Source organism: Egretta garzetta, unplaced genomic scaffold (assembly GCF_000687185.1).
Source record: "Egretta garzetta isolate BGI_Z169 unplaced genomic scaffold, ASM68718v1 scaffold114, whole genome shotgun sequence".
NCBI classification, from domain to species: Eukaryota; Metazoa; Chordata; class Aves; order Pelecaniformes; family Ardeidae; genus Egretta; species Egretta garzetta.
Genome location: NW_009259317.1, coordinates 397,278 through 411,003, shown reverse-complemented (window position 1 = coordinate 411,003; position 13,726 = coordinate 397,278). Strand labels below are relative to the sequence as shown.

The following is a 13,726-nucleotide window of genomic DNA, read 5'->3' as shown; positions in this document are numbered from 1 at the left end:
GGAGCGGGAGGGTGGGGAGAGGAACTCAAAACTAGGTGGGAGAAGTGCTGTTTGCCTGGGTTGGGTGGGCTTTGCTTTCGGCCTGACGTGGATCGTTCACTGCACTTCCAGTCTCCTCGTGGCTGACAGCTGCGGCTTCAGCAGTGGTGGTGATGATGGACGGCAGTGGCACCCTTACAAAACCAGTTGCTGGAAAGATCTTACTTAAGCAAATGTCTTTCCTTTCTACATCAGCTTGACTGACAGGTGCCACTGGACCCTCCTCTCAACTGTTCCCAGACCAAAAAAACCCCCAAATCTCCCTCTAAGGATGCCTTTGAGGGGACGTCATCAGCATCTATTCTGCTTCAGCTAATTCTGGATGCTGTGCTTATGCACACTTAATACCCTTTTGCAAACCCTGTCAGGGATGTGTCCTGTCCACAGAAGAACCCCTTTTAGCACAATTTGTTGTTGTCCCTTTGACAGAAGAAATATCCTTAGGAGGACAAATAGAGTTTCTAGATACTGCTGTGGGCTGCTAGTGGTAGGCAGTGAAAGAAAACTCCATAATTAGGCTTACATTTATTCTTTAGAAGTCAATTTTCATGTTTAAAAACAAAGTGTAAAATGTGATTGCAAAAAAGCTCTTTCAAACGTTGAGTATTCTACACTGGGTAAAATGGTATTTGCTCGAGTCCTCCCGTGGCTTGAAAAAATGCTTTTGTAGTTGGGTATTGGTGGCATCTACTGTTCCTTCTGTTGTTCATTACAGGCACAAAAGTCCCGAAGAATGCAAAATGCGTCGTTGGGGAACAAATGCCAAGTGCCATACAGAAAACATGGAAACTTGATTGAAAGCCACCTGATGCTTGAATAGGGTTGTGGAAAGCCTGGGATCCTTAAAATGAAAGAATTGCACGTGCTTTTTGTAACAGCGCTGTCTAGCAAAAGCTGGCTGCCAAATCACTTTCTTGAGGCTTAATTCTAAACAACTGAAAGCGTAGCAAGTGTTGAGAAGTGCAGGAATTAAATATCTTTCCATATGAAAGCAATAGATCAGTCTTTCATTTGTGGTGTGGTTTTGTTTCTTTTTTTTTTTTTTTTGGAGGGAAGCATATGTGTTCTGGAGGAAGGAATGTATTTGTTATACATGCAGGGTTTTTTCAGATGTTTTGTTCAAGGCTATATTAAGACACTAGTAGCTGGAAGAAAGAAGAGAATGAAAATCCATCAGTGTTCTTTGGTCTTGAAGACTGTCTTGGAAATATTTATGATGTTTTGGCTGGCAATGAAAGTTTAAAAGAATACACAGTGTATTTTTGGGAAGATACCTTGCATACAGACATGTTCTGTAGTAACTGTCTACTACTGTGACACAGCAATATTGAAGATTTTTTTAAATTTAGATAATTAAAGAATTGAGTACGGTAGAATTTTGTTTGCAGAGCATGATGCAAGTACCTTAGAGCTTAGAAATTCTTAAACATGACTGTAAGAATAAAGTTATCCCAGTACACATAAAGCAAAAGGAAAAAAAAAAATCAGATGGTATTCCTAAAGTTTGATGTATTTTTTTACTCAGCATTTTCAGCTGTCAAATGAACAGATGCTTCTTTTGATTATATATAAAGTGGATAAAGTATGATGTTCATGACAGAAGTGAGAAGGAGCAACAACTGTTGAAGAGCTAACTTGCAGAGAAAGTGGATAAACCTGTGAACTGGCAAAAAGAAAGATAAAACGGAGTTGGATGATGAACTGAGTGAAAAGTCATGTTGTGTGAGATCAAATAAGGAAAATGTAAACCACTGCAGTTAAATGTATAATCGTTATAGCTGGTTGTTAAATGATTCAAAGGGAGATTCAAAAGTAGCATTAAGGTGAATTTGAGTATTGAACATGTTGACTAACGCTTGTGAAAGCCAGTGCCTGCCTTTCTCTTTAAAGATGCCCAATGAGAAAAGATACCTAAGGCCCCTTACAAATAGGCAATTTGACAAAGGGATTTAAAATAGTTCATCAACTCTTAAAGGGGGGGAAGAAAAAAAGCTTGTGTATTACTAGATTTGGAAAAGTTAAAATATTTTACTGTTGGTTTAAATTTTTTTTTTTTTAATTCCTGTTTCTGTTAATTTATATTTGGAAATAGCTTTCTGTAAAAGTATAAACAGATCCCCTAGATTACTTTTGCTTTTGAGTCATAAAGCCTGTGACCCCAGGTGAGGTCCTTTTCTGTCAGACTACACTTTTATACATAGTTAAACTGACAATTTTTAAGAAAAGAAAAAAGAAAACAACCCACAACCACACAAAAATTCTTATGTGATAATATAATGCACTGTAATCCACATGGAAAAATTATCATTGACATCCTATTAAAGTTACTTCCCAGCAACTTGGGAAATCACTCAGTCCAACAGCTATTGCTGAAAATGACTATTTTAGAAACTTTCAACTATGCTAATTAGCACAGATTATTTGTATTTAGATTGGCATTTAATACAAACAGAAACAACAAAAAAAACCCCAACAGACTTGCAGTTCAGCAGCAGTGCTAGCTATATGCCTGTCTGCTCGGGACTCAGCTGGGGGGGGAAGTGTGTTTCACAGAATCATAGAATGTTTTGGGTTGGAAGGGACCCCTAGAGGTCATCTAGTCCAACCCCCTCGCAGTGAGCAGGGACACTGCTAACTACATCAGGTTGCTCAGAGCCCCATCCAACCTGGCCTGGAATGTTTCCAGGGATGTTTGAAGATGTATGACTTAACTCAGGTGCATGCTTATGCTTTTGAGAATAATACTTTCTTTTCAAGTAGTGGTTTTCTTGAGTTTATCTGCTCTAACCTGGTTCTCGGTACTTATGTACAATGTTGATTCTTCTTGACTTAACAAGTTTGAGGGCAATACAGGTCCATGTGAGAAGCGGGCCTGTGAAGCACGCTTCAGAAAAGGCAGCTTGGTGCTCTTCAACTATGTAAATAAAAATGGTTTGTTGCTTTAGCTGTGACACCATGTTATGGCTTCATTTTCTACTGTCTGTCAGTACAAAGAAGTATTTCCTGAAGTCTTCAGTTTTGAAGATGTTAGGTCTTCACTGGTAAGTGTGGCTTCAGTGGTCAGGTCATAGCCTGGTAGAAAAGAAATAGGGGCTGCATCATCTTACTCGGTTCTTGTGTTCTTGGCCATAGACCGTGCTCTTGATTTCCTCTGTTAATTCTCCATGTTTCTGATGTTTGTCCTTTCTCTCATGGCTATATTATAAGGTGCAAAGTGGAAATAGAGCACATTGCTAGATCTGATGGTTTTCTATTTTGCTCCCATTTGTTTTAGGCCAGCTTCTTCCCTCTCTTTCTAACTTCAGTTTTCCTTTTAGAAAGTGCAACACGGGGAGTGCCGAGGAAATGGCACTCTTGTTTTGAGTACCCTGCTGTGTAGGTACTTCTCGAATTGATGTTCTTCAAATGAAAAACATGCTGCTAACATGCACATAGCTTACTTAGATTTAAGATTGGGTTTTAATACTATGCTGTCATCGTCATTAAAAGACGTGGGCTGTTCTTGCTTGAAGTTAAACTAAATGTTGCTAAAGACTTGAGACGTGACTTAAAAACTGAAGGTGCTACAGATTAATTAAGTAATCTGCATCTCTTAATGTCACTCGGGACGTGGTTTTCAGATAAGAATGCTTGTGCGGTTCGTAACGGTGTGCTCGAATCCAATTAGTGAGTTTCTTTGGAAGGAGCAGGAGTGGTAAAAACAGAAGTAAAGTACAGATATTCTCAGTGTTGACGGTCGAAATGGCACAAGACTTCTGCTGCAGCTCTTTCTGGTAACCCAAAATTGTTTTATTTTCCTGTCTAAACATTATTTGAACTTATCCAAGAAGAGTCTAAGCCTATGAAAAAGATTTTGTATTACTCAAGGAGCAAGATCTGAATCTACAGTCAAATGAATTGGGCCTGGATGACCAAGTCCTCATCCAGCTCCTCTACAGGATGAAGAGAGGGGAAAAGAAACTCTTTGTCCCTTTTACTGAGAATTTATTGTTGTGCCAGGAGGAGGCATGTAAGGGGCAGTGTGTAGCAGCAGCAGATAAAGTTGAGTAGCACATCTGATGTAGGTTTACCATCTGCAAATGGATCCAATGCTGTCTGACCTTGTGGGAAGGCATACTGATGTTGAAAGGCAAATTTCTGTCTTGAAGAAAGGGAGAAGGAGGTGACTAGAATTGGGAAAGGAAGCCTTATTTATAGAGGGGAAGATGCTACAGTTCTCTTCTGCAAGAGGAAAGTAATGGATTTGACAAAATACAATATATTTACTGTAGCTTGACATTGTTTTAATCACTTCCAATTATGTTTCAATGGATTTGTTCTCTTACCAAATGGATAGATATACGCTTTTTAAAAAGTGAAGTAAATGAAATGGAGCATTCTAATAATGCATATATTTGCAGGTGGAAATTAGAATAGTGTGACAGAATTGTTCTGTAAACGATTGAACTGTGGCTTTCTTCCATAATTTTGAGCATTTTTGCCTCTTTGATGTTTTTCATACTGAAAATTTGGTAGTGCTATGAGTAACTTAAATCAAATGTCTTAAACTATGTTCTCTCTCTCTCTCTTTTTTTTTTTTTTTTTTTTTTTTTTAATTCCAGCCCTGATGATATTGGTACCTGTTGGTATATCCTGCTGTCTGGTTCAGTCTTCATTAAAGAATCTATGTTTCTTCCAAGGAGCAGGTATGTCAGCTATGAATGCATTGTATTCTGTATCTTAAACAAAATCATGATGTGCAGAGAATTTTTAGAATTAAAAGGCAATGTTTTATGCTTAATGAAACACAGAAGCACAATTATAAGTGCATACTCTTACCTTTACTAGCTGTGGTAGTTGTTTTATGCCTGTAGCTGGAATTGAAAGCCCATCATTGCAGACAGTGTACAAGCACCCAAAGTGTCATGCAAATGCTGTCAAGTCAAAAACAAAACTACCAAAACCCAGCCAAATGGAGTGAAGTACCGAGCAGTCTGTTCCTGTGAGTAATCAAACTTTAAATCATAGGATGCTCTAGAGCTTATGATGCTTTCCTGAGGTTTTTAGTTACTGTGCACAAGTCTTCAGTGCATGTTTTAACATATACTCAGATAATGTTAACTGCCAGTTTTGCTACTTCTGTTTAAGGTTGTGCTTCATGTAAATGAATTTGCAGTAAAAAGGGATATTTTACATCGGAAAAGATAAGTTTTGTGTGAGACACTCAAAACTTATATCGATACAGTAAAAATTAAATTATTTTGAGCTATGGAAAAAATGCAAATGACTGCAAGGATTTTAGACTAGTGTGGCTGAGCTTGGTCATTTTGGTGGAAGCAGAGCAGAATCGCTTAAAAATGCTGGTTATATGCACATTCATTCAGGCTAGTATAAAAGGCTCCTTTGAAGTAAATAGCATATAATAAAATCTGTGAAAGGCGAAATGAAAGAATGACCCGTCTCATGGTATGATGAAGAATGAAAGCACTAGAAGCTTCCTACAGTTTAAACAGTGGGAAACCTGTGTTGGCTGGCATATGAACAATTAAATGTTCAAAGCTGCCTTTCAATGGGAGAGCAATGCTGGGCTTGAGACTTCCATTTGATGATGGTGGCATGTTCTCGATGTAAGCAAGTGTCTTGCATATGTAAGAGGACAGGCACTGCTGATAAAATGATATATTTGATGTGCCATCAAACAGTACTGTCTATGATAAAGGTGCAAAACTGGTAATTGTAAAAAATAACACAACAACAGATTATAGGAGCCCTGCTGCTGGCAGATGGAAGAAAATTGTCCCATATGTCATCCATGAACAAGCAATGCCAGAAAAAAAGCTGGCAGAAAGTGCTACCTATAGATGCCAGAAGAAAGGATATATGATATCTGAATTAATGTAGGTTGGCTGTATATAGCCTGTGGCAAGAAACTTCTGTTCCTTTGAATTACAGCAGTGCTTGTGCTCCAGACATTGTTTGACACTTGATGAGAGATGAGATTTAATAAGGTAAACAATGAGCTTCCGATTCTTCCTGGAAGAATGGACAGAAGATTACAGGTCCCATGACTCTAAGTAGAGCATTTATGGGTTGTTCACCTGGAGAAACTCAGAAATGACATCTGGGACGGTGTCTGAGATCTTGGTTGAATTTCAAGTGTGGAACTTGGAATTGGAAGGAGTTTCATAGCTGTGAATGGAGTCAAGTAGCTGCCAAAGCTGGTGTCTTGGGAAGCAAATTCAAGAGAGATGGTTTGTTAATTAAGAAAGACAACACAAGTCCATGAAACCAAAATTAAGAAACTTTAATGGTATAAGATAGAAAGTATTTCTGGAGAGAAAAAACCAGAGTCATTCTAGTGACAGACTTTGTGCTTGGAACCTATAGTTATTAGGAGGATAGAGGAGGGCCTTGTTTAAACTTTAGGAGAAGGCTAATCAGGATGTTTTCTTTGTAAATGAGTAAGCTGCAATACCTGGGCCTCAGGCTCATCCATGAATAAGAAACTTGGGGAAAAGTGAGAGGGCACCCAGAGTGAATTTCTGATTTGGAATACTGTTGGGAAATAAGTGATTTCATTTATTTATTTATTTATTTAGGGTTTTTTTTTTTTTTTTTTTTTTTTTAAGTGAAGGCTTGAGAAGGAAACTTAAGTTTTCACCTTTACTTATGTTTCCAGTGAATTGCTCACAAGGGAAGAATTTAACTGCTCAGATACACAGACCGGGCAGAAGAGACCAATTACCAGCAATACTAGAGTAAAATGTTAGTGCTCTTAAAAAAAAAAAAAAAATAAAAAAAATAAAAAAAAAAGCGAGACCTTCTCAAAAAGCCGCTGTCCAAAAGGAACTGATAGGGCGGTATTCTGAAATCTAAAGAGTAGAGTCAAAAGTGGGCAAAAGGCAGTTGCTGGATAACCATCTGCTTAAACTGACTATTTGCATATACAGGGAATAATAATTTTAAGACCCTTTTTGAGCATTGCATAATTTGGGAGTATTGATGTCTTATTGCTGTTCAGATGAATTTGTTACGCTTTAGCAAATGGAGCATGTCCTGATGCATAATTGACGTCAGGTAAAAGGAAGAGACCTAAACATTGCCAGATAAAGATCATCTAATTTTGATCTTGTTTGACGAAAACATTATAATTTGAGTAAACTTATTGTAAATTCATATTTAGACTATTTTAGTGGTTTTTTCCAAGTTTCATCCATTTTATCTCTGCCCATCTAGAAAGCCACTAGCAAATAATTTTGCAACATGTGAAGCTTGTGGGAAAGATAGCGGGATGGAGAAGTCTGTGTAGGAGCAGAAAGTAAGAAAGAAGTATGTTCCTCTCCTCAAACCTGGGTGATGTAGAAAATTCTCATTTCCCTAACTTACTTTTCCCAGAGCTCAGTGATTGCTACGTACTATCCGCCAGCCCACCCCCCCCGCCCCCATCTCATCATTCAAAAACCTCATTTTTTTTCCTACCTGAAAATTATTCTCTCTTCTTTGACAGCTTAACCCAGCGTGCCCCATGCACCTGCAGTAAACCCCCTTGCACAGGTTCCCTGGGCCACATCCTGCGCTCCCAGTGGGACCTCCTGAGCTGCCTGTGCTGCTCAGACTGGGGGCTTCCCCTTGCCCCTCCTGCTGGTTTTGTTGAGCTCGGCTTCATTAAATGATGGCTGGGCAGTAGCTAGCCAAATTTAAAATAAAATACATGTTTCCTCCCGAGAGTTTCAAGAGCATTAGCTATTCTTTGTTGGATTTCATTCTTAAAATGTATGTCTGTACACCCTAGGGTGAAAGTAGTACATAGTTAGGGTAACTCAGCCTTGCCCTAGAGAATATATTTGCCTGCAGCCTTGGAGGTGTTTTCTCAGTCCTGTGCTGAATTCCATCCTACTCTTAACTTTGAGGCAAAGTTACAACTTACAGGCATTCAAGCCTGTAAGGAATAGGATGGTGTGCTTATCTTCAGATTTATAGCTGAAACTTGGAAGTACCTTAGTGCATTTGACTGCATGTGCTCAGCATATTAGTTGGGGCCCGTATTAGCTAGTTTAGTTGCATTAATTTCAGATATAGCATCCTCAGGCTGGTTGGTGGATAACACTGGAAATGTCGTTTTGTTGCCTATTTTATGTCAGGTAAACTTTTTTTTTCCTTCCAGATCATTGTTTCCATGTTTTTGATTTCTGGTGTTAGATACCGTTTAAAATTCTTTGGGGGAGAGGGAGTGATGACTAGGGTTGGCAGACAGATAATATATAGTTGGTGAGAATAATGTCTTAATAAATAGTAAGAAAAAAATCAAGCAGTCTCAAAGCATAAGAAATGACACCCCACCCCCCGCTTTCCCACTCAAGCCACGAATAAATAATAGTATAGCAGTCCAAAAATAAGCAGCTTTGTAATGCACTATATATGGTCAAATAGCTGCTAGTGGAAATATTTTGAAATGACTGGCATAGCTGCCAGTTTTGCTAAAGTTATAAAATTTACTGAGTGACTTGTAAAACTCCTTGTAACTAGCTACTTAACAAGTCTTTAATTCAAAATTTTAAAAAAATTGTTCAAGATGGAATATTGGCATATATGAAGTTCTAAATCAAGTAACTTGTTTGGGAAATTTTAACAACTAAACCATGTCTGGTTTGTGAAAATAGCATGACTATTGTTTTATTTCCGTATTGTAACACAGTTTAGCTTGTATTTGTTCAAATGCCAAGCTATCAGCTAGCAAATAGTGTTCATAAGATAAGGCTGGATTTTATGCAGTTAACTTATTTTGGGAAAATTTACAATTCAGAGTTTTAAAGAATTTTGACCTGAATAATTAAAGCTGCCATATTTTTGGTGACATAAAGTAAAGCTTAATCTTGTTCTCCTATTTAATTTCTGTAAATTGCAACAATGAAATTTATTCTGACAGCTTAATGAGAGGAAGATTTTTTTTTTTTCCCAACCTTCATATTTTACTATTAACAGTTTTCATACTTATTCCTCTTTTTTAACATATCGGGCACATATTGCAGTCAAACTAAACATTCCTTAATTCCCCCCTCCCACCACAACCACCAAACTAGCACAAATTAACACTTGGTCCCCTCACAGTTTCCCCTGAGCATCTGTACCCTGAAGCAGTTCACATGGTAGAATGAGGTTTATGTATGAAGTCCAGAAAATAAATGAGCAGAAAATACAGTTCCCTGAAGGTTGTCCTGGCTCTCCTGTGTTTTCACGTGGTTGCTGACAGCAGTAATGTGACAGTCCCTCAAAATAACTTTTGGAATAGCCTCCAGCATCGCTAGGTCTGCTCCGTGCTCTCACCACATTTGCTCAGCTGCTCAGACTTCCCGTGTGGTTTTTGTTCCAGGACTTTGCTTCTAGTGTAAATTTTACTGGGGTCTTTCATCTTATTTGTCTTGGAGCTGCGCTACAAAAAGGTCTCCTAGATCTCCCACAGCTAACCTCGTGCTTGCCTGTGGCCTCCATGACCGGAGAATGCAACTAACTCTTAGCAGCAACAAAATACCAAATTGAATTGCTGTTTCTCAGGCCAGTAGGCTCTGGTGCTTGGGTTTTTCTGCTTTTCTCCTAGAATTCTTCCGAGGTCATCTGGGTGGTGTGTGCTGTGCTGCTCAGGCACACTGTGAGGCTGGCTTTGCCACGAGCAAGCCCGGCTTTGCTCTTGTTTTTAACCACTCACTCATCCACACCGTTTTCTTTTCCTTCCTTACTGCCACACCCAACCCCTTCTCCCCGTCACCACTTTCTATGGCAGTGGAGAGCTGCTTTCTCTTTGGCAAGTTGACAAATTTTACATATGAGAGCGATTATTCAAGTTTTTTCCTCTAATTAAAAGATTGAGTTTTGAAGTTGAGAGAACATCTGTTTTTTCTTTCTTCAGAATTTAAAGGGTCATATCTATTTAAATATCGATGATTTAGCCCTCTGGTCTTTCCTATACTAAAACAACTTAAAAAATGGAATAGAATATCAAATTCTACTGGAGAGCCATTGAAGAAATTATGGACTTGTTTTGAATGTGGTTAAAGCAATAACAAAACTCAATTTGTGCAGAAATGATTTGTCCTCGTCCAAGTGTATCCTGATTAACTTAAGAAAGTAACCTTTCTCTGAAGAAAACTTGCTAGGGGATTTGGCAGGTTTTTTTGGTTTTGGTTTTTTTTTTTTTTTATGTTGACAGGTAATGCATGTGAGTATAATAGTGCTGGAGCTCTTAAACGCACTTGCATTTATACAGCTTTAAGTATCCCGAAACATGCTTCCTGATTTCGGTGATGCCTGTTTGGTCTGGTTTACATATATCTGACTGATGGTCCATTTACATTTTGAATACAGAGCTGTGTTTGATCAATCTTTTCAGTGAATAAAATGGTATCAAAGCTTTAATCATAACGATAACATCTTACTCTCAATATATGACCCTAGTATATTTGCAACTTGGTGTTTATTAAAAACAGCTATTACTGGCTGGAACTTAGGAGGTAACAGAATGAAACCAGTGTTTTAACTGAAGGAGAGTAACCAATATACACAAATATTTAAGATAAATTTTGAGTTTTACTAAAAAGGGATTTTTTTTTTTTTTTTGCCCTGAGCAGGAAACTGAGAGTTTTAGAACAATGGATTTGAGGGAGGTTCAGGGTTGTGCTTTTGGGAGCTGCTGGTTTAGTTATTTAAGCTGCAGAGGGAATTGATCAAGAGCCGTGCTGAGCTTACTGAGCTCTTCTCTGTTTCTGAGTTTTGCTGATGGCTAAGGATTTACAACGTCGTGATGGAAACACAAAGACCATACATTGGAATTTTGTAAAGAAAAATAACTCCTCAGGTTACGGTTTTAAGTCTATTTAAGAAATCACTTTAAAATGTGTGCTTTGGATTTAGTTTGCCCTCAGAACTCTCGCTCTTTAATGCAAAGCTGTATTTTTATTTTTTTTTGCTGCTAGTTGCTGCTGCTGGATTTTCCCATGACCTGTTTGCTGCTTCGTTATTTCTGTATCCAGCTAGTGCTGTTGTGAAGCTGTGCTCATGACTCTCTCTCGAGGCTGGTGGGAAGGTGTAGAGTATGGTATAGTTGTGGGCTGACCCCAATGCTGTCTTGTCTTCTGTCTGGTTTGAGTGCTGTGGTTCAGCATTTCAGTCCATCAGCTGAAACTGAGGCATGGAGGAGAGCGATCTCACGGGTTCATCTAGGGAAGACTGAGATCATAAGCTTGAAGAAAGCAGTTGGAAGAAGTAGTGGAGATGTTGGTCCATTTATAACTGGGTGTGTGTCTACCGTGAATTATTCACAGTGGATTTCAAATAGACATCAAGAAAGTAGTGCTAATTTCTTTGTACCATCTGCATCTACCTAAAAGACTCTGCTGTGTCCTTTTGGATGGAGATGTTTTCTGTTACCTGCAAGCACAAAATTAGGCTATCACAGTGCATGTGGCTGTAATTACTTTTTGAGACTCAAACTCCCGGAGAAAATAAAAGCCTGCTTATATTTTGTTGGGCATGCCTGGTTTGGCCATCTACTTTGAATCTGGTATCATGTCCAGTGTTATCAGTGAAGCAAACTCGAGCAAACTGATGTGTGGCAGCGCCTTCTTCCTCAAGAGGAGCTGGAGCTGCTATGGGTTTGTCCCCGAGCTCAGCTCCTTGAGGGCCAGCTAGCCGCGAGGGTTTCAAGCTCTGAATCTGGCTTCCTCACTTAGGCGCAGCCACAGTCGACTGCAGATGCAGCTGAATTAGCCGAGCCATAAATTACTGGGGCCTTGTCTTGTCATATCACCTGCTGTTCCACAAAGTTCGTGATGCAGAGCACATGCTACTTCAGCCAACAATGTCATCTGAAACTGTGCATACTGTTTGCAGAAAAGGGTGTACAGTTTTTTAAATACAAATATTTAAAATGTTTTTTACAGCTAAGTGAGTTTGGTGTTAGGTACGTTTGCTTTATTCCACCCGTCTCCCGTTCTGCTGAATAATTTAAGAGTTCATTGAGGTTTGAAATTGGTCATCTTCCAACGGTGCTGCCAGTATCTGAGGTGTTGGGAAATAAGAGGACGCAGTTCCTAAATGATGAGATTGGGTTGTGTCTGGTGGTGTTCCTGTCAAAACAATTATTTCAATGCTACTGGAATTCTTTTCTTGCAGAGCTGATAAAATGTTAAGGGACTTAATCTATTACGCTGGCATCTTTTGAAAATAAAAATAGAAATCTAGCGTAGTGGGGCTAGTGCTACCAGGCTTTCTTCCAAGTTTGTAATGAGGAGATGAGAAGGTAACAAAGCAGCAGGAAGTGTCAAATGACCTGAGTAATTTCTAAGTGAGCCTGAATATTTCTGATTCCTCTGAAGGCAGGGGAGCTTTTGAGGGATGGAAATGCTCTATCCTAGGAGAGAAGCCAAGAAGCCCTCACAAGCTGACAAACGCAAGGCTTGTACTAGTTTTGAGGTTTAAAATCTAGAGCTACAGACTTCTGCCTCTTTCCATACGAAGGACACGATGATGGACTTGAGAGAGTCTGGATCGCCTGCTGATGCTCGGGTGCATTGGTGGAATGTTCAGAACAACTTCATGCCCTTTCTATAGGAGAGACACCATTGATTGATGGTGAAGAGCTTGTAGATTCAGGAGTCCTTGTTCTGGTCCACTGAAAACCTGTTTTTCCTGAAGATGTTGATGTATTCTCATTGTTGGAAAATCTTGGTGCTGCTTAGTCGATACCTGGTTTCTAAAATGTGCTGCAACAAAAACTGGCCTTGAAACAGCATGGTTTTTATCGCTGACTCTTCTCTTTAGCTTATTTTCTGTCTCATTGGTTAGAGAGACCTTTCTAATCCCAGCATTAGGGTTTCTGATGGAGCATGCCACAATTTGGAGTGATTGAGAACAACATCTAACCAGTCTTGGAAACGTGGTTCGTCTTTGCTTTTGCTTTTATTGTTCTTCTGTACATTATAATTACATGATATTAATTTCATTTCAATAGTTCTCACTCATATTGGTATCTTCTTTGTAAAATTTCAGGCTTGATTTTAGTACTAAAAAGCTGTTATCTGAAATAATGATAAATTACTTGCATGCAAATGGTGATATGGAAGAAATTGAGAGTTCTTTCTGAGAAGTTAGAGGGCAAAATTCTCTATGTAATAAAGTATGTGGTTCTTTCAAAGTGTGAGAGCAGTTATACCTGGATATTCACTACTGCTTACATTGCTAACGAAAGTTACTTATCAGAAGAAAACTCTTGTTTTTTCACAATTGATATTGCAGCTGGTGAAATGACCTGTTCTGCAATCTGTTTCTTCTGATTTAAGGATCCTTCTGACTCAATACTCGAATATTTAAGAAGGCTTTGAGTTTTAGTACATACCTTAAAAACATCTAAAAAAACCTAAGTTACTTGAGAAAACTGCATTACGAGATTCCTGTGGAGGGCAAAAGAAAGACCGTGTTTGTATTACATGCTCTCAGGGTTTCTGGGCAAGTTTTATGAGTGTAATGAACGGAGAAGTTATCTGGTCATTGCCTACCCCAAAATAACAACAAAATGAACTATGTGCAAAAGTAGCATAGAAAATGCCAAAGAGAGAGAAGTATACCCATGTGGAGAATGGGGATGGAGTGCACTGCAGAGCAAGAAGGTGAGGATGTTGTTTAGGTATGGTACAGTGGGGAAAAGACCATTTTCAGC

The 13,726-nt window shown here is 38.8% G+C and overlaps 1 protein-coding gene across 2 annotated transcripts in view; it reads left to right on the top strand.

Annotated features, from left to right (window-relative positions):
• Positions 1 to 13,726, top strand: part of RAPGEF2 (Rap guanine nucleotide exchange factor 2) — a 127,181-nt gene that overhangs the window by 13,961 nt on the left and 99,494 nt on the right. For both annotated transcript variants that reach the window (XM_035892043.1, XM_035892042.1), the window contains exon 3: positions 4,641 to 4,724. In XM_035892043.1, the coding sequence (XP_035747936.1) occupies positions 4,641 to 4,724 (84 nt within the window). The remainder of the gene's footprint in view (positions 1 to 4,640; positions 4,725 to 13,726) is intronic.